This window comes from Macrosteles quadrilineatus, unplaced genomic scaffold (assembly GCF_028750875.1).
Source record: "Macrosteles quadrilineatus isolate MER2022 unplaced genomic scaffold, UCM_ALF_1.0 Scaffold_9__3_contigs__length_116548681, whole genome shotgun sequence".
Classification (NCBI taxonomy): domain Eukaryota; kingdom Metazoa; phylum Arthropoda; class Insecta; order Hemiptera; family Cicadellidae; genus Macrosteles; species Macrosteles quadrilineatus.
The window spans coordinates 74,499,884-74,527,619 of record NW_026542602.1 but is presented as its reverse complement, the minus strand read 5'-3'; the positions used below and the strand labels follow the sequence as shown (position 1 = coordinate 74,527,619).

The 27,736-nt window shown below is 37.5% G+C and overlaps 1 protein-coding gene across 1 annotated transcript; it reads left to right on the top strand.

Moving 5' to 3' along the window:
• Positions 1–752: 752 nt before the first annotated feature.
• LOC129004000 (protein ENL-like) lies at positions 753–26,419 on the top strand. The gene is made up of 6 exons (XM_054432368.1): positions 753–1,097; positions 3,675–3,852; positions 4,756–4,976; positions 7,091–7,204; positions 20,207–20,341; positions 24,240–26,419. The coding sequence occupies exons 1-6, from the start codon at positions 1,080–1,082 to the stop codon at positions 25,626–25,628; spliced, it is 2,055 nt and encodes a 684-aa protein (XP_054288343.1). The 5' UTR covers positions 753–1,079; the 3' UTR covers positions 25,629–26,419.
• The last annotated feature ends 1,317 nt before the right edge of the window (positions 26,420–27,736 follow it).

The following is a 27,736-nucleotide window of genomic DNA, read 5'->3' as shown; positions in this document are numbered from 1 at the left end:
ACATTTGCTCGAATGTCAGGTAGCTCAAGAATCTGATTCTTTGAAAAAGAAAATATGGTTGAAGTGCACGCTCCCAACAACGAGCCACCATGAACTTTCCACCACACATATTTATCCGAGGTGGTTGGTTTGCATGCACGCTATAAGTTTACTAGCAAAATTTCAAGTCAATGGCTTTATTATGGATTAAAATTACAGTTGGTGTAGGTTTGCATAGGTTTGGCTCTAATGCATGTCAATGTTATTATTGAATTTGAATAGTATGTTTTATCATAGATAAACCATACTCCCTTAGCATTAACTTGTGTTGCTTAGTTTATGGTTTTATCTGTGATGCAATTAAAGAGCAACCATCGTGAAATATGACGTACTACTCGACAGTTTGTCATTGCCACAAACCTACATCGGTTATACTATATTCAATCTATGGAAGTTTTTATGTATATTAATAGAAAATTGACGCAACCTATCCGGCTCTGCTGGTCTCGGTCAAGGAGGAGGTAATTAAAGGTATACTATACATTCAAAATTACATCATTCGATCTTACGAGATTATAATTATAATCTAACGTCCATTACGTTTGTTTATTTTCTTTCATGTCCCCACCAGATAGTGCACAGCACACAATCAGGAACTGCATTATTTTTATCGAAATGGATGTTAGGAAAGGGTACCGTGCCGTAGTAACATTTACATCTTGAATTATTTGAAATATTATGATAGTTTTGTGAATATCTGTTAATTTTTTAGTTCTTAATAATGTAAAATTACAAAATCCTGTGAAGAGGACATGGCATATTCGGTATGTCAGAATTTAGCGCCAGTTTTTTTCAATCTCCCATGTTTGTCCCCTGAGGCAAAAACAAACAGGTTTTACAACAACAGTTTGTTCGTTCAATCGTTATGTCCGATGAATTCCCCTATTCAAGCTTTCCAAATTAGTTTATTAACTCTTCGGTAAATGCATTTAAGAGTTTATTTGAGTGATATACGTTTTATTATGGTGTGACTTTACCATTTGCAATTTAAGGCTAAGGCCTACCTGTGGCTTTCAACATTGGATATTTTAGGACTGAAAATGCATAAATTCAATAATGTAAGCTCTTTTACTTCTAGGTTAATATAAATGTAGTGTTTCGTCTATAGTTATTAGTTTGATAAGCAACTAAACAAGCTAAACCAATCCACAATATGGCAGTTACCTAGGCTAACTAGTTTTTAAAGCAAACCTTAGAAACAGTTCCAGCTTTTAAGTTATAGCCTAAGTAAATATTTCATGAATGACAATTAATACTAGACAAGTTAAGATAGGCTAGGTTTACAAGTAATTTCTGACTAATTTGTAACTAGGCCTAGTCCCATAGTAAGGCAGACTTGTTATTCTGAAAGTTTTACTTGGCCTAGGCTAAATAAAAAAGTTAGGCCTAATTTATTTAATCACACACAATCATTAAGTAAGAAACCTCGGGTAACTTAGTGGTAATTTGATGCAGAGGTTGATGATTGTTTGGGTTACTTAGGCTACTTAAATTCTTCCATTTCGGTAACATAAGAGATTTTTTATGGGTTCAAAAGGAGCTATGCAAGTTCGAAAAATAAGTTAGGCTATTACCCAGTATCGAGTTGGTCTAACTTAACTTAGTTTGCTCAATTAAGAATAGGCCTATGAACTTTGTTTAGGTTAACTCTAACTTATTCCCTGATGCAGTGTAGTCTAGCCTGAGGCATTGAGCGTAATATGTCCACACTGTAAGTTACCAGTAGCCTACTTATAAAGCAATAACTTGACCCACTGGATTAATTGACATAGCAAGGAATAAGTGAGATAGGTACCGTAGTGTAACTTATCTTGGCTAGGCCTGGGTATAAGTTGATCAAAGCTAACTTACTTAGATTATGTTAGATACACTCCACAGAATTAAGTTAGTTAACTTAGGCTAATTTTAGACAGGTTTAAGTTACCATAAATGAAATAGGTAGGCCCAGTGAGAATCCAAGTAAACAAGTTTATAGCATGTTCACCAGCTTTGAACGATTAGCCCACAAATATTCGGAGAAAGTCAAAAGCTTTTTATAGTAGTTTGGAACTGGGTTCAGCTGTCTCCGATCATTAGACTTAGGCTAATAAATGATCCTCACCAAAGAACCAGCTGAATTTTAGTCAGCAACAAAGTTGTCATCTCATCCATTCAGCATTATACTTAGGTCTCTGCATTGGAATATGCACCCTGGTATGTTGGCGTTGTAAAAAACAAGTCCCTAATATATCTTATCTAACCTTAATTTGTTGTCGGAGCAAAAGAGTGTGGCCCATCCATGGGCTACCGGAATTCTCCATAAATAGGCTTCACCTTTGTCAACTGCTCAACCAGAATTCAAACTTTTGCTACAGGCAATTCGGCATTACAAAATGCCATCAACAAGAAACTTCCAAAATTCAGCCAAAGCAGCAACGTAAAAGTCAAAACATCACTTATTACACTTAAGCATTGTGGGACATGTTCGTTGTTAATCTTTTTGCTTTAGCTGAATCTTTGAAGTGTCTGACGATGGCATTGTAATGCCAAAACGGCCATGATAAAATGTTTCAAATTCTAGGCTACAAGTTATTCTACTTTACTTTAACCACGGTTTACTGCTACGGATAACAGAAATCCTGTTATAAACCTCCAGTACAAGTTAAGTTTATTTAAGTTTAAACGGTTTTGGAAGAAATTAAAACCCTGTAGGCTACAAGTGAATAATACCTAGCCTATTTGTATTAAAACTACTTACAAGAGTACCTAGTAAAAAACTTTTATTTTGTATGTGGCATGTGTTAAATGTTCGCAGAGTGTAATAAATTTACAATTAAAAATAATCTAGGCATTTTAGCGGGTTGAAGTCTAGTTTCTACTGTAGGCTACTTGGTTTATTTGGTGAAAACCTTCAACTAGTCACGATAAGGCTTTAAGTATCATCAGCTTTAACTCTGATACCACAAAAAATTATGTCAAAGATATACAAATAATACAAGATTTTACTACTTGATAATTAATATTTACTGTAGCTTAAAACTTCAACCCACACTAGCGGTAATGTAAGTAATAGTTACTGAAACAAATTTGACTGCATGATGTCATTTAAGGCTGAATCTTGGATCTTAAGAGTCAAAAGTGTTTTAAAAGGTCTTAACTTAATAGTTTTTATCCACGGTACTCGTACTAATTCGTATGTTACAACTCCTCTTGTGTAGCCTTAAGTTAATAAATGTTAAGTGTGTATTGTACAAGATCACTTTGTTGCAATATTTTTAAGAAAATTACTCTTTATACCATAACTTGGGTATTTAATCATCTCCAACATTGTAAATATTGATTCATTTTTTTATCATAGCCTAAGCCACATCTTTGCAACATTGTTTAAACTTATAGAAATTTTGTTTTAATTTGGTTAGGCCTACACTAAAATCAAGTTGAGCCTTGCACTATAACATTAATTAGGCTAGTGTTTTTAGAGTAATTTATCTTTAAACGTATATACCAGTAGGTAGCCTATATTACTCAAGTTTTAATACCTAACTTACCTACTTAAAAAGTGTTCACATAGTTAGCCTAACTTTATTTTATCTGGGTTTTATTTTGACCGATGAGGTGCAATGCAGTCACTATAGCCTGGTTTGCTTGTGTTTCAGTGTGTGAAAGTGCAGTTTGAGATAGGCCATGAAGCCAGTCTTCGGTCAGAAGTTACGCCTCAAGGCTTCACACACGATTGGCTCGTCTTTGTCAGAGGTGCAGACAACACAGATATACATCACTTTGTAGAGAAGGTCGTTTTCCACCTGCATGAATCGTTTCCTAAGCCAAAACGAGGTACGTGTCAGTAGCATTCAGTATCCACAGTAGTAAGCCTGTCTGATATATGAGGAAGTTAAGACTCATAGGCAAAGGGCGGGTTGTATTGGCTCTTAACAAAATCAAAACCAACCTCAAGTAACTTAGTTCAAGTGTTTGATTTTCAACCCAAGGAGAGGTCACTTGTCTGTAGTTGAGTTGGTGGGAGGGACTCGAGTACCCTAAATGAAACATTAAATGGGTCCGCTGTTGGAACTTAGAAAAATAAAATAGGTTTTATTGTTTCAAAAATGTTATGCTTGTTGTGCAGGCTACACACTGTAAGAAACCTTAGCTTCAAATGGTAAAGGGTTTGTTGATGATTGGTCATTGAACCTACCAAGTTATATAGTTCACCACCACCATTGTAATTAACAACTGGCGTTTGGTTTGGTCCAGGTTATGAAAATAGTGTAAAAAAAATATATTCTTAGTACCGAATTTGTGGATAAATTCGTATTGTCAACTTATCTTCTTTGAATGACTTTCAGTGATCCAGAATCTTGATAAAATATGCCGATTTGTCTCTAGTTGTGCCAAAAATATAACCCAGCTACATAGATACATAGGTACCTAGAGTACGGTAGTCATGAGTTGACATTCCATGTTAATAATAAACTATTTATTGATTATGAAATGCAATATTCTATTTTGTACAGGTCGGCTTTCATAAATGGGCTCGGTAGGCCTGGGCACAGAGGTGGAAGAGTTTAGGTTTGTTGGGTGCATATCACAAACCAAAGGCCTGATTCTGGACAAAGTCTGTTAATCTTGTTTGCTAGCAGTTAAATTAGGGAGGAAGTCAACTTGATATAACCGTGTCACATTGTATATATATGTGAACATAGTGACTTTGTTTTATTTATTTATACTTTGTTCCAGTTGTAAAGGAGCCTCCTTATGAAGTGAAGGAGTCTGGATATGCTAGTTTCACTTTCCCTATCGAAGTTTACCTCAAGACCAAGGATGAACCTAGGAAGCTGGACTTCATCTATGATCTGTCTCTCAATACCAGCGGGCCTATCCGCATTTCTCAGCGGGAGAAAAGGATATTCAATAACCCTTCGGAGGAGTTCAGGCGGAAACTTATACGTGGAGGCGGGGTAAATATCTTACTTAATTCCAGGGAAATTATGTTTAATAGTGTGAAGTGTTGAATTGTATCAGTCACTAACTCTTTTTTTTCTGTGTTGAATGCTTTTGTATGGGTTTTTTTTTTTTAAACTGAAAGAATTAAGTTTGGGCAGTGAGTAAAGTGGTTAGGTGTTATGAATAGGCCTACCTACTAAGAAATCCTCTGCACTACCCTCTATGAAGTTAGGCCCTTAACAAAACTCTAATATAAATGGCCTGACCAGTGTTTCCATTCTCGGGATTATTATCCCGAAAACGGGATTTTTAGACCACGAGCGGGATTAAAACGGGATGCGGGATAAAACGGGATTTTCAGCCATGGCGTATATTTTTATTTTTTTCCTATTTAACTTGAGAGGAAAACGAACTACAATTGATTAAAACTAGTGTAGCAAAAGATAAAAGCAATGTTTACACAACTATTTAAACATGGTACGTCAAATATAACACTCGGGATTGAATATAAAAACATGCGGGATAAAACGGGATTTTCCATCATTCAAAAGCAGGATTAAGTTAAACGGGATTTTTCGACCCGGCAAGAGGGATTATTTTTTTAGTCGTGTGGATACACTGGGCCTGACCTTTGCTTAGCACAAAAATTATTCCTGATTGAAACAATCATTTGAGCTAACGGTTGGCTCAACCCAAACATTTGTGAGATCCTCATATCTTTACTGTTTTGCCACTGGCTGGTTGTCTCTCGGCCTGCTTTCTACTGTCTGCCAACCTTTGATTCATTCTGTTATACCCTCGTTTCAGTATAATGTTCACCTCTACACATAATCTTTTATGAATGCTATTGTTAAAATTCAAATTTTTTGGGTTAGCCTTTTACCATAGCATGACAATGTTAGCAGTTGATCAAGCAAAGGATGTTTTTATTAAGGTACACCAACCCCCCAAATCTTTGACTCTTTCAAACAAAAACCAAAAATTGCTGAGTTATTATGTTTTAAGTACTGTATTCTTACCTAACACCCTTTATTTAACCCTTTTTGCCTTAAATACTTAGGCTAAACATTTTGAATAGCATAACTGGTCCTTTGGTGTTAGCATTAAAAATGATATGAGTTACACTGTACTAGGCCTATATGCAAAGAATTAGATTTTCATCCATTCTTTATTAATCGGATTATTCAAGCCCTAAGAAGTAAGTTAGACCAGTTTTACCTCTACCACCAATTAAAATTTAGTCTTATGAGGCATTGCAGACAAAGTGGCTCGAGTTTTTCAACAGAAAACTATTGAAGAAAAAATTTTACTCTATTTGAGGATGATATGGAAGTTAGGCTGGAAATAGTTTTCAAACACCCAAATTAGATTCCTAAACTGTAAAAGTAAGGTTTGGTGATAAACTAGAATTTCTTTACAAACCAAACCATCCTTCATCACCATTTTTACAGCAGCAAATTTGATAACAGTTGCCATTTGTGTAACTTTAAAGTCAAATTCTACCGTTTTAGTAAACAAAACAGCTTCCTGTGCAAGATAATGTAGAGCCTTAAAAAATATGGTCTTGCTTACTTGGTTGGTTTTTTGGCTCCGATGTTGACCCCCATTTCTACTGCCGAGATTCTACTCAATTGCACTATTAGCTAGTCCAATATAGGCCTACTTCTATTTGAATTAACCTAGCTAGTTTCCTTAGGCTTGAGTTGAACCACATTCCAAATCTGAGAACATATATACTTCTGCCCCCCCCCATACAACTGAGCCATTGATCGTTGCCAAGGACAAATGAAGTATCAACAAAGAAAAAGTACTAGGCTCCTGAGATAAGAGCATTTACACTAAACTGTAAATAAAACTCAATGTACACCCGCTCAATCTAAAATCTGTTAATACGAGAAAACTTCACCATTTTACTAGCCATCACTCCACTGCTTGTTTTTGGAGCTGGGCCAGAATGGCAGACTCGGACACGTCCCCTCCCCTTCTGGGTATAATTTTGCAAAAAAAGTAGGCCTAATACTTTTTTAGTAATTCTTAGGCTATTACAGTATTACTACTCAAATTTCTATTTCATCAGTGCATGCGTTCTGTTGTGGCTGAATGAGATGTACAACAAGCATTATTACAGGTTGGTGTGGGTCCTGACATGTTGCCGCTTACGGACAGCAACTCGCAAAACACGGATGAAAAAAGTTCCTCCAAGAAATCCAGCGGCGACTCAACGAAAAAACATAAATCTAAGGTAGGCCATTAACAATCAGGTGTATCCAATCTTCTGTGTTATGTGGCCCTCTCTGTGAACCAGTCCTGTTTCTGTATGGTGTTTGCTGCTCCTGTTTTTCTCTTCCTTTTCGTGTCCTACTTACCACACAATTAGCCAAGCTGGTTAGCATAGGCCTACTTGGCAGAAAGCTTTACACACACTCACACACACTGACGGTCAGTCAGTCGGTCTTTAGCCGTTACCAGTATTTATTACTTAAAATAATTTGAAAAATAAACTTCATCCAAGTAAAATTGGACCGTTTATTTGATTAGACAATATAGGCTAGTTTAAATTTTTTCTGTTGAAAGTTAAAGCCATTTGCTTCATGCTGTTAATGGTTTTATTTCAGTTTAGGCTAGGCAATAAATCGCTGACGAGTGTGGTCTTTCCCGTGCGAGACGTAGTCCAGTGCGGGATTACCATGCGAGTCCGGTAGACACTTTTGGCGGGTGACGTACGATATTTTACACCATACTACTTCTGAGCAAACTAGAACAATAAAAAATCTGTACAAATTCTTATATAACCACCGACTAAATTACTAACAATCACCACTGTTAACCTCTAAGAGAGGTTATGTTTTCGTTTAACCACTCATTGTCAAACATAATCAGCTGGTTGGTGTCCCGTGAAAACTCATTACAGTACAGTAGTACGTAATGAAACCCCATATGATTAAGCTGGTGGCAAACAGCTGTTTTCTGGACTAAATCCTTGCGTGGGAAGTTTCTTAAAACAATAGGCCTATAGTGTGGCATAAAACAATATAATAAAATATTTCCAAACAATTTATTTAACTAAGTTACCAAGTTAATTACCAAGACAAGAGAATAGTGATTTTGTCTGATTGTCAGGCTGCTCTCAAAGCTCTTGACTCAAATAAAAACACCTCAAAACTGGTCTGGGAGTGTTTCCTCTCTGCAAACTTTCCACACGAAACTCTGTAACTCTTGGCTGGGTCCCAGGCCATGTAGGCATAGGCGGCAACGAGAGTGCAGATAAGCTGGCAAAAAAAGGTGCGAGCATGCCATTCTGTGGACCAGAGCTCTTTTGTGGCATCAACAAAGCTAAACGTCATGCAATCAATAAATGGTCCAGGGGACAACACCTAGAGCGTTGGTGTAATTATCCTGAACAACCACTTAGCAATAAACTGCTCTCAGAACCTAGCAACCTCTTCACTTGCTGGCTGCTAAAGCTGGGGAGAGGGCAGGTCAAGCAGGTACTTGCTCTTATCACTGGACACGGCCACTTCAGGAAACATCCGCACTCTAGGAGTTGTCGATGACATCAGGAGTGTTGACTTTGCAACCAGTCTGATGAGACTGTAAAACACATTATTCTGGATTGGGACGGACTTGGGGCTAGGAGAAGGGCTCTGTTTGGTCTAAAGCAGCCAGGTGATGAACCAGACGCTAACATTGGGCAAAAGCTTCTGTACCTAGTCAAGGACACAGGCATAGGCTTACCCAGTTAGTGGCAAGTGGGATGCACAATAAGCTTTGGTTGAGGTGATTGGACCACGAGTCCTCCCCTCTCACAATCAATCAAATAAGTTAAAATCCATCTGAAAAAGAAAGAAATATGTATCATAGGCTTTGCAATTTAACAATATGTAAGTGAAAGAGTACCTGAAACTCACCATGCAAAAGGTAAAACCAAAACAGCTTACTCAGCAAACCATAATTACAAAAACATAAAGTACAAACATGACACAAGTTCTCGGCTAACACATCAGTAGGCTTCTTACGTATTCTTTATAAGTTTAAAAAACTCATCCACACTGTCAAAAGGGTTGACCAGGAGAAGACATTCCACACCATTTTTAAATTGTTTGTTTGGAAGATTCCGGGCTGTAGGCGTACAAGAAAACATAATAAATTGCTTAGGGCTTAACTGTAATTTCTTAAGCCTAACAAAAGAAACATTTCCATAAAATTTTCTTCTCGCATTGTATGAGTGGATGTTGCTTCTGATTTTGAGTGTCCGCCTCCTCCTTTGTTTGGATGACGGACTGAAGATAAAAAGATTGTCAACAGTCAAAGAGATTCAGCCTTAAAAATTTGGTTTAGAGTTATCCAGGCGCTTGGCCCTTTCTGAGATTTTTAGTTCTGATTAAAACTAAGTAAGATCAAGCTGAAGCACAGATCAAGGTGAAGATAAATACTGTTACTTACAATGTGTTAATATGATTGTTTGGTCATATCAGAACTACCTGTTGACAATCAGTCAAACTTAATTCCCTTTGTTTACAACTAAACATATGGACGTAGCTTGAAATAGTTATTTTACCAAAGACTGCAGGACTTATTACTTCGAGCAAAGCCGGAATTTTTATTTTATTTTAACATCTGTTAACTAAGTCTGGTTCATAATAAAGAGTTTCCTAGCAAGACTAGACAACAAATTGTTTGTAATACTTTAATTTATTTACCTTACATCGTATTTTACTGAATTATCTTGTAGTTTTGGTTACAGTTCGGTGTTACGAAGTGAATGTTTAAAAGTGATTATTCACAGTAGAGTTACCATATTTTATCATGTGATTTACAATGTTTAACAAAATTCCTTTGTGGTGTTTTCTGTTGTTTGGTTAACTTTTGTATTTTGTTTAAATTAAATGCCGCCAGTAAGACGAAGAACTGCGAGTGGAACGTGAACGTGACCGCTTACATCATCCTCCGAATGGAACATTTGTCGGATATATACTATTTATCCTAATTTTATATAGATTTTACAATTGGTGTTGACAATCTTTCCTTAGTATTTGCTCTACAGTTATCTGATAAGTGACATCTATAAAAGTTTCAAGACTAGTAGTGTTTGTTGCTTTAGAACACCATTGTGTTTTCTCCATGCATAAAAAGGATTTGTTAGATGAAACTTATTTCATAGAAACAGGACCTTTGTTTTAAAATATACTTAAAAATTAATATGACAAATTAATAATTTTTTAAGAACACATTTAATTTACTTAAAACAAAGACATGCATTAAGTACTGTTTTTTCTTGTGTTAAAACTTTATGAAGTATCTTGCCAATAATTACTGATAATTTTGCTTGCAGTACTCGATGAATACATTAGAAATTTAAAGTGGCCATGTTTTGTGTATTTGCAACTTGATTATTTTACGGATCCTGCTAGAAATCAACAGCAATCCTGGACTCTGAGGAGAATCTTTTTTCAAGAAGAACACCATTCGATTGAAGTTTCCTTTCATCAGTTTCCTTGGAAGATCCACAAGTGTTCTTTCGTATCACGGATGAAACAACCAGATTCGATCACAGAAGATTTCCCCAGAACACTATGTTGATATTCTTCATCGACTCCTAAGGCCAACTGTAAAGTCTTTTTCCGTGATGGAGCAAACATCCAGGATTCGATCAGAGGAATGTGTCACAACCTCTAATCACATAATGTTAACATACTGGATTCCATACTAAGAAATCAATGTGAAGAAGCCACGCTGAAGAAGATGAAGTCAGAGGTCTACAAACTTCTCAAGTAAGTTATCAGAAGAGGAGTCACAAGACAAGATGCAATCTGGTCAGGAGAGTCAAACATTGCACAGCCATGCCTTGTATCCTAAAATCACAAAGGGCTTTAAGATTAATAAATAAATCAAACGTCAATAGCACTGTAAACTTATTTTCATAACTTTTAAGTTTCGTACTGTTAAAAATCTAATATTATGACTTCAACAAAAATAAATCTGCTTTAGAATCCCACGGTTTCAATGAAAACTCAAACATTCATAGCATCTTATCTGTAAAATGTTCATTTAGTGTTTTAAACGTTTATTATATCAGACCATTGAATGAGTTTAAACTAAGCTTTACTTTTGGGTTTTTGGTGTATCCCTTTTCTAAAGTGGACGATCTTTCATTTTATACTATAAATCTGTATTTAGATATCGCCAATGACACTGTACGTTTGTTTTCCTACGTTTGAAAAAAATTTTCATTAGTTTTGTTATAAATCTGAAATTGTCTTACCTTAGCGACCCGTAGTTTCAAATGTCGTCGTTTCGTTTAGGGATGTCATCGTTGGGAGGTTAAAACAAGGAGTCATATTAGAGGTGTCTTAATTGGTCGTCATAATCGGGAGGTCTTCATAGGTAGTCATAATAGGGAGGTAGTCATAGGTAGTCATAATAGGAGTTGAAAACAAGGCATGGCTGTGCAATGTTTGACTCTCCTGACCAGATTGCATCTTGCCTTGTGACTCCTCTTCTGATAACTTACTTGAGAAGTTTGTAGACCTCTGACTTCATCTTCTTCAGCGTGGCTTCTTCACATTGATTTCTTAGTATGGAATCCAGTATGTAAACATTATGTGATTAGAGGTTGTGACACATTCCTCTGATCGAATCCTGGATGTTTGCTCTATCACGGAAAACGACTTTACAGTTGGCCTTAGGAGTCGATGAAGAATATCAACATAGTGTTTTGGGGAAATCTTCTGTGATCGAATCTGGTTGTTTCATCCGTGATACGAAAGAACACTTGTGGATCTTCCAAGGAAACTGATGAAAGGAAACTTCAATCGAATGGTGTTCTTCTTGGAAAAAGATTCTCCTCAGAGTCCAGGATTGCTGATGGTTTCCAGCAGGATCTGTCAAATAATCAAGTTGTTTGTATACATGCATGTCTTGGTAGTGTTCTAATCTTTACCCATCAACAAAACCAGTCCCCAACCATCATTTCCCTTTTTCTTGCCTCCGGACTTTGGGGTAACTGGCACCATCATTGTCCTGGTAGGCCACAGTTCCAACCAGAGAAAAAATGCGGTTCCAAGTCATGGTTGTTGATGATTCAGATAAACTAATTAACACCTTCAGAAATTTCGCTTTAGCTTTCAACAAAAATTCAGATCCAAATAAAATTAATTGGTAACTAAGGCAACTAAAGTTGTTAAATATAGGCCTAATGGTTAGACTACATTACATTACATTACATTATTTGTCATGAGAGCCGAAGCCCCCTGACTACGTACCCGGTACCTGTCGTGAGACTTACCCGGGCCCCATGATGTAGGCCGAAGCTAACGCATCAACCTTTAGCACATCATGGGCAGATGACTTAAGGTCATCAGGCTCACCGGCTGCCGAAGCAGACCCTTCGGAAAGAGGGTTGCCCCTCAATCCTAACCAGGGATTCCGGCTGCTTGTTTAAGCGTCACTCCATCTGGGTTCCACTAGGTCGGGACCTAGAGGACCATAATGGAGCGCCCCGACGCATTTAGTGCAAGCAACACTCGGGACCTATCTAATCCCTGACAGGCAAACCCGCCATCAATAGCCAGAAGGAAGGGGACCAACCTCCCATTTACACCACTACCCGATCGAGGCCTTACCCAGTTGCTGGGAAACCAGAGATAACCAGAGCGATAGATCCCCAGATACCCCTGGCGGGCTCGGACCCAGCACCCGATCTACTTCGTTTGCCCGTCAGACCCAACATCACTGCCAGGCCATCAGGGTTTCCCAAAAGGAGGCAGGTATAGAAGTGGGACCCACCCGGATGAACCTATCCACCAGAGGTGGCGACACCCTTGACTCAATTGAGGTTCCGGGAAGAACCCCCCACACTCAAGATAACCATACCGTCCGTGCTCAGAGACAGGGATTGGTTTGCATAAGTGCCTACAAACCGTTGCCCTCACACTGCGGAAAGTTACGTTGCCCTTGAGTGTCCCCGTGAGCTACGGGTACTTGCCCGTTTTCACCTCCAGGAAAGGTTATTTCCAAAGTCGAGGATTTGCCACACTGAATGCTGGTCGCACACAACAAGCAGGCCGAAGCCCAAAGAACCACAGACACAGGTAGGTTAGAGAATATGATGCACTTCCATCTCTCCTAGAGCTAAACACCCCTCCATCCTGGATAAAGGAATGTCACTGGGACCCAATGCCCAGTCGTCCATGTCTGTGGCCTACTTGAAAATGCCGATACCAACACCGAGCATTTACCTCCCCTTTGGGGGCTAGGCATTTCACCTCCCAGGACGAGGCTACTTCCAAAGTCGAGGATATGCCTCACAAAATGTCAGTCGAACACAACAGGTAGGACGAGCCCGAAGAACTCAGTCACAACCACAAGCTACAGGCAGGTGAAAGATCTATGAACTTAATCAACACTAGCAGAGCTGAACACCCCACCACCCTGAATGGAGGGAATGTCACTGGGTACTCTCACTTTGGGTACAACCCAAAGAGGCTGGCTTGTCCAGTCGTCCATAGCTTGTGGCCTACCTGAAGTGCCGGTTCCAACACCGGGCAATTACCTCCCCTCTGGGAGAGCTAGGGTCCGCGTGGTCGCCCAGGCCACTCACCCACGCAAGCGTGGGCCCCCTGCGGTTAAACTGCGGTTAATGGTTAGACTGACGATAAGCATCTAGACTGCCAGTGCAACTCCTAGGATCGTAGGATCGTGGATCAGATCTAAAAACTCCCCACCACCGCTCAGTGCCGATGGCGTGACGTCAACCATTACTGCAACGATACGGAACTGAGTCATGAGCTTTTGTGGTGTAGTGGATAGTGTGTCGGGCTGATAATCTGAAGGTGCCGGGTTCGAATCCCTCTGGGAGCACTAACTTTTTGTCAACAATTTTGTTCATATCAGCAAGTTTGGTTGGTTTGGTTAGGTTATGACAGTTTAATTTTAAAATTAAAAGATTGTAAAATTGAATTTGAGACATTTATAATTTTATTTTTAGAACAGAGCTATTTTTCGATTAGTAAATCTTCAAATTCATGTTTTTGGCCCCTGGACTATATTGTTAAGACAATAATAGGTTTTTTACATACCTCAGTCAAATAGTCCAAAAATGGTATTGCTCAACAGCTTACATGTTTCGTTGCGAAGACAACATTATCAAAGCTTGCAACTCGTCAAAAACACATTTAAAACACGAACACGAACACAGAAGACATTAATACGGTACGAATACACAATTGACATTTAGATAGCGCTATCATAATACTGATTTGGTCCGGCGCGGCGCGGGGCTGGTAGCAGACTGGCTACCAGTCTGGTACTATTATTGTCTTAGTAAATCTTCATTCGAGTTTATCATTATCAGCAAGTTTGGTTAGGTTATGATAGTTTAATTATATTTAATTCTAATTTAATCTACAAATTATACGTTTTGACAGCGACAGTGATACAGATAACAATTTTCCGCGAACAGTTAGATAAGCTATGCTGATGCGCCGGTATGATTCGGAAGCGTACGTACGACATGGTGCGGTGGTGGGGGGTGGTCTACTGATCTGATCCACGATCCTCCGATCCTCGGACTTGCACTGGCAGTCTAGACGCTAGTAAACTGACGGCTTGAAAAGGAGAATACCCATATTTAATGAGGGATTCACTTTTTATTTAGAATTGATTAACTGACCAAGAAAGCGCTTGCATAATAATTTTATTTAAAATAAAAGATAAATTTTCATACAATTACTATACTTTATATCATAATTGCTTATTTCTTCTTTTAGTTTTTGAACATTTCGTCGACTTAATGTTTTGTTTCATGTAAATAGTTTTATTACTAAAATTGATATAAATAAGATTAAATATCAATTTATAGTATTAATACGTTACTATAGTAGACATGATAATGATAATAGGCATACTGTACTGTATAGCGAGAGTGGTCGTGCGGAACCAGGTGGATTCTCTATCATGAGAGTGTTATGAAATCCAACTCCTCAGCACATTCCTAACTTCAAAAATTGTAGTTTCGTTGCAAACAACACATGGAAAGGTCGTTTATCATTATATTGAAAAGCAGGGGCCCGAGTACTGAGCCCGGCGGGACACTATGTTTTAGGTTTTTGACACTTGAAATTTTGCCCTTTAGGGCAACTCTGTCCATGCCCAGAAAGATAGGACCCCAGCAAATCCAGGCTTTTTGCTATTATTGTATTTAAAAGTACCAAAATAAATATCAACCCAATCATGGAATTTAAAGTAGTCCAATTTTAACAATTATTAATAAACAATGCAAAAAGTAACAGTAATAAACAGACTCTAACAATTTTAAAAAAAGCTTAAACAATTTTAGCTTTAAAAAAAGATTACTGCTACCTGCCATGCACGTCTGGGCATAATATGCGCCTAATGACTTCAATTCTTTATCGCATTAAGCGACCAATTAGGCTACCCGCTTTTTGTCCTGTTCCACTGTTTTTTTATACCCTAAGGCCCTTTCTAAAAAAAAGGTTTATAAAGTTATATCATTCCCCAGGATTTACAAAGTTAAAAACTGTTTGCAATATTTATTGGCATAAAAATGTGTATTTTTAAACTAGGAATAGAAGACAACAATTAATTGGATTAATCAATTTTACAAAAAGCTGTTTGTGAAATTGCTTAGTTGTTTGGAACTAAGTTTAAAGTGCTATTTTAAAACAAAAACAGTGAACTAGCTATGTTTAATCAGCAGTCTAGCTGTTTGAACATAGTTTTTAAATTTCAGTGATGGGTCTAGAGAGTAGTCATTATTTATTGCTGAATAATCTGATCAATATTTAGAAATAAATGATTGTGTTACCAAGATGATTGTGTTTAGAACTGTGCAAGAGCTAGTTAACTAAAAGTGTGTATAATTGACATTCCCATGTAAGCCCTTTTACAAACTATTAATATTCTTGTTTGCGCATAAGTATAAATAATCATTTTGAGAATTAAATTGTTGTAGCAGTTTGTAGTAGGTTTATGGTAGTGTTATCACCAACAAGATATTCTAATTTCATCAAAGATATGAAAATCAATTGTTAAATAAGCACTGCTCCTCCGTGGGTCCATTAAGATTGTATAGCAAATTAGTAGTGAATTATGCATGGGTAAAGTAATTAAATGTTCGATAGGGTTGTAGAATCATTTTTACATGTTTCTAGAACCATTTCCACTCAGTTCCCTATCAACCTTATTTAATCATTTCACAAATATTTTGATTTAAAAGATAATTGGCAAATAATTGTTTTAAAAATGTACTTAGTTGGCTTATTGTTTTGATGCATAAATCGAGGTACATGTGACATTTGATATCTCTGATAGTGTCAATACAGGAGATAACTAGTGCTGTAATGGTGTGGAGGTGGAGGTGCAAGCTGTACTGGATGTGAATGTAGTTTACGTTGGTGTTGTGTATTTTGTTTATGTTGGTATTACATTCTTGGGTTTTCTTATCAGTATAATCACAGATCAGACCATGTCAGATAGCACGAGCTGCATGGATTTGTTAGACTTCATATTTGTAAGTTCACTTCTCACTATTGTTGTAAAATGTGTGCTGGATATTGTTTCCATGTGAGTCTCTCCAATATGTTTAATTTTACAAGGTTTGGTTGGTCTTGAGAAAGATTTTATGTGTGTTGATCTGTTGAATTGTGTGTTGGTCTAATAGTTGCCCTGATGATTATATTGGATGTATGTTGTTTAGGGTAATTTTGTAAATTTATTTTAAGTGATACTTCACTTATATTGCAAAACATGATTTAACTTTATTTATATGGCAGGATATTTTATTCAAACTAAAGTGTTAGAAATACTAATAATTTTTAAAAAATCTGTTATTTTTAATATTTATAATCATTTAGTTAAGCTGCATAGTTCAAAGGTGAATAAACAATTATTTATGTATGATAACTTTGTAGCATCACCTTCCATAAACATTCAAATTCAAAATTCTCTAGAATTTATTATTCAATTCCAATATTTTGATCATAACGTAAAATATTGCTACTAAAGTAAAACTAAATGTTTAAAGCCCATGTAGAACCATCCAAAGTAAATACACTTGTGAATCACCCTGTACATGCAGTACATAAGTTTAAACAATTATATTGATTTTGTACATTAAATAGTAAGTAATAAAGCTTATGGTGCTGTTTCTTACTAACGTTTATCTGAGTTTTCATTAGTTTCAATGACTTTCAATGTGTTTTTGTAAAAAACTAGTTCTGTAAGTTTCACAACTTATAACATGCATAGACACTCTTATCTATTTATTTAGAAATACCAAGTTTGATAGTTATCATTTGTATTTGTTTTATTTAACATTAATTAGAACTTTATTATCAATACCAACTCGCTCAATTCTGCCCAGTACTGTTTGTTGAAATTATGTTGTATCTTTAAACCACTAATAGAACTTTACATTGTATCCCAATGTTAAAGTTGTCACCAGTTTTAGTTAAATGGACGTAGTAGAATAGTCACAGTTCAAACTGATATTCAACACTGATATAAACTACGGATTTCTGTGAATTTCGCCAACATTTTAACAAAGTCAAGTTGGGGACTTGTTATACGCTACAGCTTATTTTATGTCAAAGATACTGTCTCAGTAACAAAAACCTGTTTTTTTTTATGCAGTAACACACTCTGTGATTGGTTCATTCAAGTTGAGATCATTGCACATATTTGGGCAAAAGTAAGAAAACCCTTTTCTACCTACTTCTAGGCTTACTTTTGGAATGTGGACCAAGCCATTTCGCCGGGTCACTTGCTGAGTCACCTCCCCACGTGCCACAAGCCTTTCCACCAAGTTCTTAGGCTCTTGCTGAACCCAGACCCGGTGGATGAGGCTGCAAGCATTGACGTATAGTCAATGCTACAAGTCTGCGTCCTGTATACGGCCTCCATTGACAGCAACCCGCAGCATTCCGGAAAGGGCATACGTGTTCACGCTTGGATACCATAAACTAAACGAATTGCGGAGTTCTGCACTTTTTGCAATCGGGACATCACTTCCCTTGGGAGGCTGTTGCCGTATTCAGGGAAACAGTAATGGAGCACTGACAACAACAGTGAGTGACTGTACCAGCTGCAGCTTGGCTGTCTCTGACAGGATGTTTTTGTACCGGTACAGACCACGCAGTTACCACTATAGCTGATACTGAGTGGTTATAGTGTTCATCATAGGGTTGATTTTTAGAAAAGTCAGTAGTGTTTGATCGTTGAAAACTGGACCCAGTTGGCCATGTTTGTGGGCTTTTAATAAATAGTTCAAATAAAAAAATAGCTACAATAGCATCTCATTTCACTCTAAACTTGGCCATAAATGGCTAATATCACACAGTTCATTACTACAGTAGGTGACGAGCAAAACTTATACACACGTGCCCTTATTAAGCTTTTAATAAATTTTTTACCGTATAGTATTTTACACAAAAGTCGCGTGCAGATAGTCTTTAAGACACAAGTAGAAACTATAAGCCTTGGCGAGTGCCTTTAAAACTTTTACGAGTGTCTTAAAGGCTTATTACGCAAGTTGCGTCACACACTACTTTACCCACAACCGTATTTAATTACTAAAAACCACTACTCATAATGTCTAAGAGAGGTTATATTTTCGTTTATAACCTCTCATTGCCACTGATTGTGATAACCACTCACTCATTTTATAATCAACTAGCTGAACCCGGCAGACGTTGTCTTGCCTTTGACTATTTATAACCCCGTTTAACTTCTTAATTTTCAAGATGATCTCGTTCGCATGGCTCAATCACGTCCCGGTTGAAGTTCGTTTGCTACGCTCACTCACCTTTAGGTTGGAGCTTGTTCGCTACGCTCACTCACCTTTAGGTTGGAGCTCGTTCGCTGCGCTCACTTGCCTTCAGGTTAGCTCGTTCGCTACGCTAACTCGCCTCCAGGTTGAAGTTTGTTCGCTACGCTCACTCACCTTATGGTTGCAAATTAGCTGTTGTCATAAATGTAAAAGAAATAATAGTGCTGCACCCTGTTGGTAATCCTTGTAACTTTAATGCTATTGCACATCATAGAACAGAACCAACTTGTTTAATTGAAACAGCTGTTAAGATTCATTAATTCCATTTCTCATAAGGTTAACATGGGAAACTCCAGAGCCACTGGGGTGGAGCCGATTGGACGGATCACGAAATTGATGGTGTATAAACCTATTCCATGACATTCTACACGTATGTACCAAGTTTCGTGGCAATCGGTTCAGCGGTGTCTGAGTTTATCACTGCCAAACAAACAAACAAATATATATATACAAATATCCTCTTTTATACTTATACTAGCTGAACCCGGCAGACGTTGTCTTGCCTTTGACTATTTATAATCCCGCGGGCTTTGCACCGTTTAACTTCTTAATTTTCAAGATGATCTCGTTTGCATGGCTCAATCACGTCCTGGTTGAAGTTTGTTCGCTACGCTCACTCACCTTTAGGTTGGAGCTCGTTCGCTACGCTCACTCACCTTTAGGTTGGAGCTCGTTCGCTGCGCTCACTTGCCTTCAGGTTAGCTCGTTCGCTACGCTAACTCGCCTCCAGGTTGAAGTTCGTTCACTACGCTCACTCACCTTTTGGTTGCAAATTAGCTGTTGTCATAAATGTAAAATAAATAATAGTGCTGCACCCTGTTGGTAATCCTTGTAACTTTAATGCTTTTGAACATCATAGAACAGAACCAACTTTTTTAATTGAAACAGCTGTTAAGATTCATTAATTCCATTTCTCACAAGGTTAACATGGGAAACCCCAGAGCCACTGGGGCGGAGCCGATTGGACGGATCACGAAATTGATGGTGTATAAACCTATTCCATGACATTCTACACGTATGTACCAAGTTTCGTGGCAATCGGTTCAGCGGTGTCTGAGTTTATCACTGCCAAACAAACAAACAAATATATATACAAACATCCTCTTTTATACTTATAGATAAGAAGATTAGGCCTAAATTGGCCCTAACAGCTGATTAGTTAATGTTCGAAGCATTACAATTTTACTTCCTTTCTCTCAATCCTTGAACCTTTTTGGTCCAAACTTGTACTGTTAAGTAGCAAAACAATGCTTAAGTTAGTAAACATTACTGTAAAATGAGTCTTTTCAATTCTAAGAACTGAATTGAAAAAGCTATTTTGAAAACGGTTGTAGGTAAACACATTAAAGCTTTTTCCATTTCAAGACAAGCTGGGTATCTCATTTGATTCTTTTGCAGGATTCAGTGAAGCCTGAAGATTTAAGGTCGAGCAACCAGTTTGCTGATTTGTTCGGCACACCCATCAAGACTGCTAAGCTCTCGCCTACCACTGCTTCCAAAAAAACTGAATCCAAACATTCATCAGATTCTAAAGTAAGATTTTGATTTATATTTGGTATGACTTTAATGTAAATTAAGTCAAGCTAAATGTAAGAATAGAACTGAACAACAGATAAATCGGCCAAGTAAATCCCATCAGTTGGTGGCATTAGTGGGTGAAACCACAACTTTCGCTACCGACTCACATCATTGGAAATCATCTTTATTCTTTCTATATACAAATTATACTCAAATAGTGCCTTAACTTTACTAAACTTAATTGATCGTAAGGTATTAATGAAAAACAATTAATTTTGTGTCAGTCCCAAGTTAGTAGGCTGACTTTGGGTGTTAAGGCTATGCCATTACACCCCTCCAATTCTAACATTTTGTTTTCAAGGGGTTCAATATTTTTAATTTTACACCTCTGTATTTCACTCAATTTGTTTGAGTTCTACCAAACTGTGTTTGGCTTTCAACATAAAAGCCATATGAGGTTCTACATTATTATTAAAGAACACTTTACTGATACTGTAGAACCTCTCTAAACGGAAATAAAGGAGCGAGCTCGTTTCGGATGACCATATAAATTTCTGTCAAAAAGGAAGGCTTTTTCAGCATTTAAAGTGATAAGAAGAATTAATAAGGTAACTAGAGCATGTTAACGTTACCTCTACAAAATTTGTGATTAAAACTAGGGATGGACGGGATTGAATTTTTAGTTCGGGACGGGACGGGATTTTTATTTCCTTCCCGATTTTCGGGACGGGACGAGACGGGATTTTTTTTTGTGCATAAAAAGAAAGTACTGTATTGCAGTTACCAAAAAAGACATATGAAATCAATTTTTACCATTTGTGGCACTGATCTATAAAGTCAAAGTCAAAATAAACTTTATTCGTATGAATACATTGCAGCATCAGAATAGAGTCACATATAACTAAAAATCCCATACTTTCATGTTATATAGCTAAAATACAATATATTTAAAACTATATATAAAACCCAGGCAACCAGTAGTGGAGCCCTCACTTAAGGAAACTCCGAAAAAGAATAGAGAGCTTTATTAACAAGATATTCATTCAGCAATTTTTTAAATTTATTGTAATTTTGCTCATTTCTAATTAAATTTGGCAACTGAGTAAAAAATTTGGTGCCCATATATTTAGTTTTGTTTTTATAAAAATGCAGATTATGTTTATCAAAAATCATTTTATTTCGGGTATTATAATGATGCTTGGATTCAAAAAATATATCACTTTCATGTTCTTTGACATACTTTATTGTTTCTAAGACATAAAGACTGTAAACTGTCAAAATTTTAAGATCTTTAAATAAGTTTTCGACACTCTCTGTGCTATTTAAACCTAACATTATTCGTATTGCTTTTTTTTGTTTTATCAGAATTTTTTCCAAATTATATATTGAGGTAGCTCCATATATACAAATTCCGTATGCCAGATGAGAGTGTATTAAAGAATAATATATTGTTTTTAGCACTGTAAGGTCAGATATTTTTGACATTTGCCACAGTGCATATATTCCTGATGACATCTTTTTCACTACATTATCAACATGATCATTCCAAGATAGATGTCGATCAATGAAAAGTCCTAAAAATTTTGTCTGATTTGCTTTATTTATTATGTTATTGCCAACTTTGATTTTTGGATCCAGAGCTATTTTATTTTGTTTTGTGGAGAAACTTACTATCATTGATTTGCTTGTATTTAATAGAAGGTTATTTTGATTTAAAAAATTTTGAATACTCATTAAGTCCAAATTGGCTGAGAGCTCAATATCAGAACTGGAATTTCCTTTAACAATTAAATTAGCATCATCTGCATATAGTGACATCGAACTAAAGCTGGTACTCTTAGGCAGACCATCCAGGTAACACAAAAAAAGTAATGGACCCAGGATGGATCCCTGAGGTACTCCATACTTAATCACCTGAGCTTCACAGACATAGCTTCTTAAATAATTACAATAATTACCATAATCTAGATATTTCATTTCAACAAACTGATGCCTATTACATAAATAAGAGGAAAACCAAGCACACTATTTTCCTTGAATACCCAGTGATTTTAATCTTTCAATTAAAACAGGGTGTGCCACACTGTCAAAAGCACGGGAGAGGTCAAGGAAAATACCCACCACCCTTTCACCCTAAAAACAAAAAAATGGGCAACAATTTACAGGTACCTATAGAAACTTGTGACTCGCGGGTCACGGGGTGATCGTCTGTATGACTCACGAACACGGCGCGATCGTCGTCATGACTCGCGGTCCTGGCGCGATCGTCGGTATGACTCGCGGTCACGGCGCAATCGTCGGTATGACTCCGCGGTCACGGGGATATCGTCGGTATGACTCCACGGTCACGGCGCGATCGTCGGTATGACTCGCGGTCACGGCGCGATCGTCAGCATGACTCGCGGTTACGGCGCGATCGTCGTCATGACTCCACGGTCACGGCGCGATCGTCGTCATGACTCGCGGTCACGGGGTTATCGTCGGTATGACTCCACGGTCACGGCACGATCGTCGTCATGACTCGCGGTCACGGCGCAATCGTCGGTATTACTCGCGGTCACGGCGCGATCGTCGGTATGACTTGCGGTCACGGCGCGATCGTCGGTATGACTCCGCGGTCACGTCGTGATCGTCGGTATGATTCACCATCACGGCATGATCGTCAGTATGACTCCGCGGTAACGGCGCGATCGTCGGTAGGACTCCGCGGTCACGGCGCGATTGTCGGTATGACTCGCGGTCACGGCGTGATCGTCGGTATGACTCGTGGTCACAGCGCGATCGTCGGTAGGACTTCGGGGTCACGGCGCGATCGTCGTTATGACTCCGCGGTCACGGCGTAATCGTCGAAATGACTTCGTCTCCTGCGTTCGCGGACCTATCGCTCGCAATAACGGCGTTATCGGCACTCGCGAAGCGGAAAAATCGCCGACGATCGGACCAAATCCCGTCCCGAAAAATTCCCGAGTCAAATGTAATCCCGTCCCGATAATCGGGAATATTTTTTACCCGAAAAATTCCCGAAATTTCGGGACCCGTCCATCCCTAATTAAAACTAAGGCCTAATAACCTTAGATAAAAATATATTTGTAGATGTAGATTAATTATTCCTTTTTTATTTTAGTGGGCTATGTTTTCTAGAAATATTATCTTGCCTTAAATTCATTAGAAACACGTGAGCTGATGTCTGTTTACGTCTAGCAGTCACATTTTCAAAATCACAGTCAGATATTGTAAATCAAAGAGTAGGGAGTTGTATTTGTAGTTTGCATTGTGTAGCAGTCAATGACTTTAATCCCGAACCATTGCCACCCTTCATCAGTCGGTCACTTCTCTTGCTCTTCCTTTGTCTGAGTCGTTATTTCAGTCTTTTTTTTATTTTCTTGGCTGTTTTGGTTAGTGTTACATTAAGGTTAATAGTGTTTTGGTTTGTGGAGGCTCAGTAAATGTAATTTATCACGTTCGCTACCGATTGCCACATATTTGCGATGCTGCTGTCATTGCCACGGCCTGAGGTATACATTTTAATATTTCTCATAGACTGGGTGTCACTTGGTTAACAGTAAACGCAGACCACAGGGCAGTGATGCATCAAAGTAAAAACAGTTTTGACAACTATCATATGATGTCACTAATCATCATATCCACAGATCAAGTGACACACATATGCGACAGACATTCCTGTAGACAACTGCAGATAATTCAGGGCCTTCAAATAGACTGTTACGAAGATGTATGCTTTTTAATAACATTAGAACACCGACGCAAATATGCAATGGCAGTCTATGGTCGGAAACCGGCCATCGCGTATGTGCATCGCTGGTTCATATGAATGAAAAATTTAGTACTATTGCGGTAGCAAACGTGTAAAACTGATTTATTCACTCTCTAATAATTTTGTTTTATATTTTAGTTGTCATCTAAATCTTCAAAACACAGTCCTCACAAAGAGAAAGAAAAAGAAAGCAGCAAGAAAGAAACTATGATCCCAAGCTCAAACAAAGAAAAAGACAGAGAAAGAAGACCAGACAAAGAGAAAAAACCTGAAAAGTCATTGAAGCGGCCACCTTCTCCTTCTGTGGCTCCTCCTCCTGCCAAAACGCTCAAGGAGGAGCTGAAGAAGTCCAGCTTTGATGAGGCTAAAGAGAAGGAGAAAATGAAGTCATCGTCCAGTGATATCAGCAAGAGTGAGAAGAAAGAAAAGAAAAAGGATAAGAAGAGCCGAGACGAAAAAGATAAAAAAGACAGGCATAAAGAATCTGAAAGCAAAATCCCAACACCAGCACCGCCAGTTCCTCAACCTCCTGTTGAAAGAGAGAAAGAGAAAGTTGTTGAAAAGTTTGAGAAAATTAAACCTGACTTTAAAGAACTTAAGGAAAATATTAAGAAGTCACCCAAACACAGCAAGGAGGAAAAGGTCAAAGAAAAAATTGATAAAGAGAAGACTGAAACTGTTGAAAAACAGCGGCACAAGCATAAGAAAAAAGAGAAAAACAAAAAGGAAGACAAAGAGTTGAAAGAGAAAGAAAAATCTGCTAAGAAAGTAGAAAAGTTTCAACCTGCCGTTCCAGTTCCTAAGGATCCCTCGCCACCTCCTCAACCCCCTCCGGCCAAAGTAAGGCCGAGATCCCCTAGTCCTAAGATGAGCAAAAACTCAAATCCTCTGGGCACTCTCATGTCAGAACTCAACTCATCTGACAAAGGCTCAGACTCTGAATCTTCTGCTGACGAAGACACTGCAAGTGTTGACAAGATGAAAATGACACCTCCCTCCCCTCCTCCCCCTGCACCTACCCCTCCCATCTCCAGGACACCTGAGCGAGTCAAGGAAGACAAACCTCATAAAGACAAAATGAAGAAAAAGGATAAGAAGAGTTCGTCTAAAGACGAGGATGGGATCAAAAAGAAGAAGCGGAAGAGTAAGGAAAAAGAAGAAGTGGTTCCAGAGAAGATAGCCAAATTGAAACCAGAAGAGGAACACAAACCGGTGAGAGAGGAGACTGTAGAAGAGGATGTAGAGGACAGACTCTCGGAGTCACCTCCGCGAGAGGAGCAGGAAGTGTCCAGGTCTAGATCTCCTACTCCACCCACTAAGTTTACAGAAGAATATGTGATGGAACTGAAGGATCTCCAGCAGAAGATAATGACATTAGAGGACAATGCTGAACTGCAAAGGGTGGTCCAAGTGATTGCTGAAACGGGACAGTATGAAATTACCAAAAAGACTTTTGACTTTGATCTCTGTGCCCTGGACAAAAGTACAGTGAAAAGGTTACAGGACCTATTCTTTCCTGCCTCATGACCGTGAAAAAACCTACTACTGTTGTATCATAATTTGTTTTGTTTTTGTTTTGTCTTTATGTTATTTTTGTTGTAAATTTTTTTTATTCGTTAGACAATATTTCGATTGTTTTTATTATTTCTAGCGCAGGCATTTACATTTACGCGAACGTGTTTTATACATTATTGTGACGAGCCATATAAATTTTAAAGTACCCTATACATAATTTATAATAGGACTGTATGAAATGACTTTTGTATATGTTGATGCAATATTCTTCACAAATTTATTGTTTATGTAAATTTGTTAAATACATAATATATTGTGTGTGAGTGTTTATTTTATCAAAGATTTTAAAATAGGATTTAATTTTGTTAACATGATTTGTAACATATATTAATAAGTTTTATTATTTAAGAATAAATTGGCCTAAAGTATTTAAGTGTAAAGGCATATAAATTATTTGATATTGATTTAAAGGGTTGAATGAAAGCTTTAAATTGTGTTCAACACTTTTGACATATTTATTATATGATCTTCATCTTCGAGACCATATTGTTTATGTTTTTTAATACAAAATAATTTATTTCTGGATTGTTATAATTTTGTCAAAATCAGTATTTATTCGAGTTGTCTTGCAATGTTGTCTGTAAATTGTATCCTAAAATGTTTAGTGTTCATATTTTTTGTAAAGATTTTCATGGAAAATGTTTAAACTAATGATTTTATATCATGTTTTGTAAACGTGGTTAGTGTTTGAGGTGATATTTTGTTCGTTTTTCTCAACAAAATTGTCTTATTAAACATGTCTTTTCACAAAAAACTGGTTTTATTTTTTCTGTTAAATCTTCTATCTATATTAGATACTAATCACACTAACCACTATGTGTATACATGTTTCACTTTTTTATATTAGTGCCCTTTACAAATTAAAGTTTGTCCCAGATAATTTAGCGTTGTTTGTTTTTAGGAAATATGTTTGTTTATAAGTTCACATTTACTTGGGTATTATTTCAAAATCATAAATAATTAATACTGTTGAGTTGGCCAATATTACTAGGCCTATATCATCAAGTATTATTTGTTCACATCAATATTTTAATGGGTTTATTCCACCTAATTTTAAACAAGCAATAACAATGTTATTTTATTTTTGCAAATACTCTGTTTCACCAACTAAGTATTTCCAAAAAAACCTTAACTTTTTGGGGGGTTTGGTTGCTACATAGTAAATAAAAAATATCTATAACTTGATGATGGTTGATAAAAGATCAAAGGGCAGTTAAGTTTGCGCATCTAACTTATCTTTTAGAATCAATACTTATACTGTACTAGGTGTACAATGCAGTCGCCTGCTTGCAAAATTGAATGGAGCTAGCATATTCATACAATACTTTTCCAAAGTGAATGCTACAGTTGTTTAACGTAAATGAGATGCCTCCTTAAAGTATCCAAAGTCAATGCTTCATGAGTTTCTCGTAAATGAGATCTCTACTTGCAGTTTACAAAGTCAATGGTACATCTGCTTCACATAAATGATAAATCTACTTGCAGCATCCATAGTTAATGGTATATTTGGTTCACATACTTATACAGAGAGCGGCAAAATGATCTGACTATTTTCTGTCGAGCGAGTAAGTGGTGGAGGGTGTTGAGAATGAGAATAGGGGCATTACAAAGCCTACTTGCGGACATTTTTAGTAGCCATGGAGCTGTGGACACCCATCAAGCAACATTCTTTTGTAGTGGAAGTGATTTTTTTTTATAAGTGGGCTATTCCTGTGTTCAGTGGCATTTCTGTAGACGTTTCAATGTGGGTCCAAGCGCCAAGCAGAAAAGTCTGAACTCTAAACACCATTTTTCTGTGGGTGGGTAACTTCAGAGCTACTAGTTCAGCATTGAAAAAAGTCAACAGGCCGTCCAAGGTCAGCCCGTATGCCAGAGAAGGTTGATAAGCTCGAGAGTGAGAGAAGCTGTGTGTGGAAGCTAGTCCTCAGCGGCCTGCTTGTAAATAAGCTGCAGCTCTGCACATGTCTGGCCTTTCGGTATAAGAGTATTACGATAACTGTGCAACAGTTGAAACCCAGTTGTGCGGATCTCACTTTCAGTGATAAGCTTACAGTGACAAA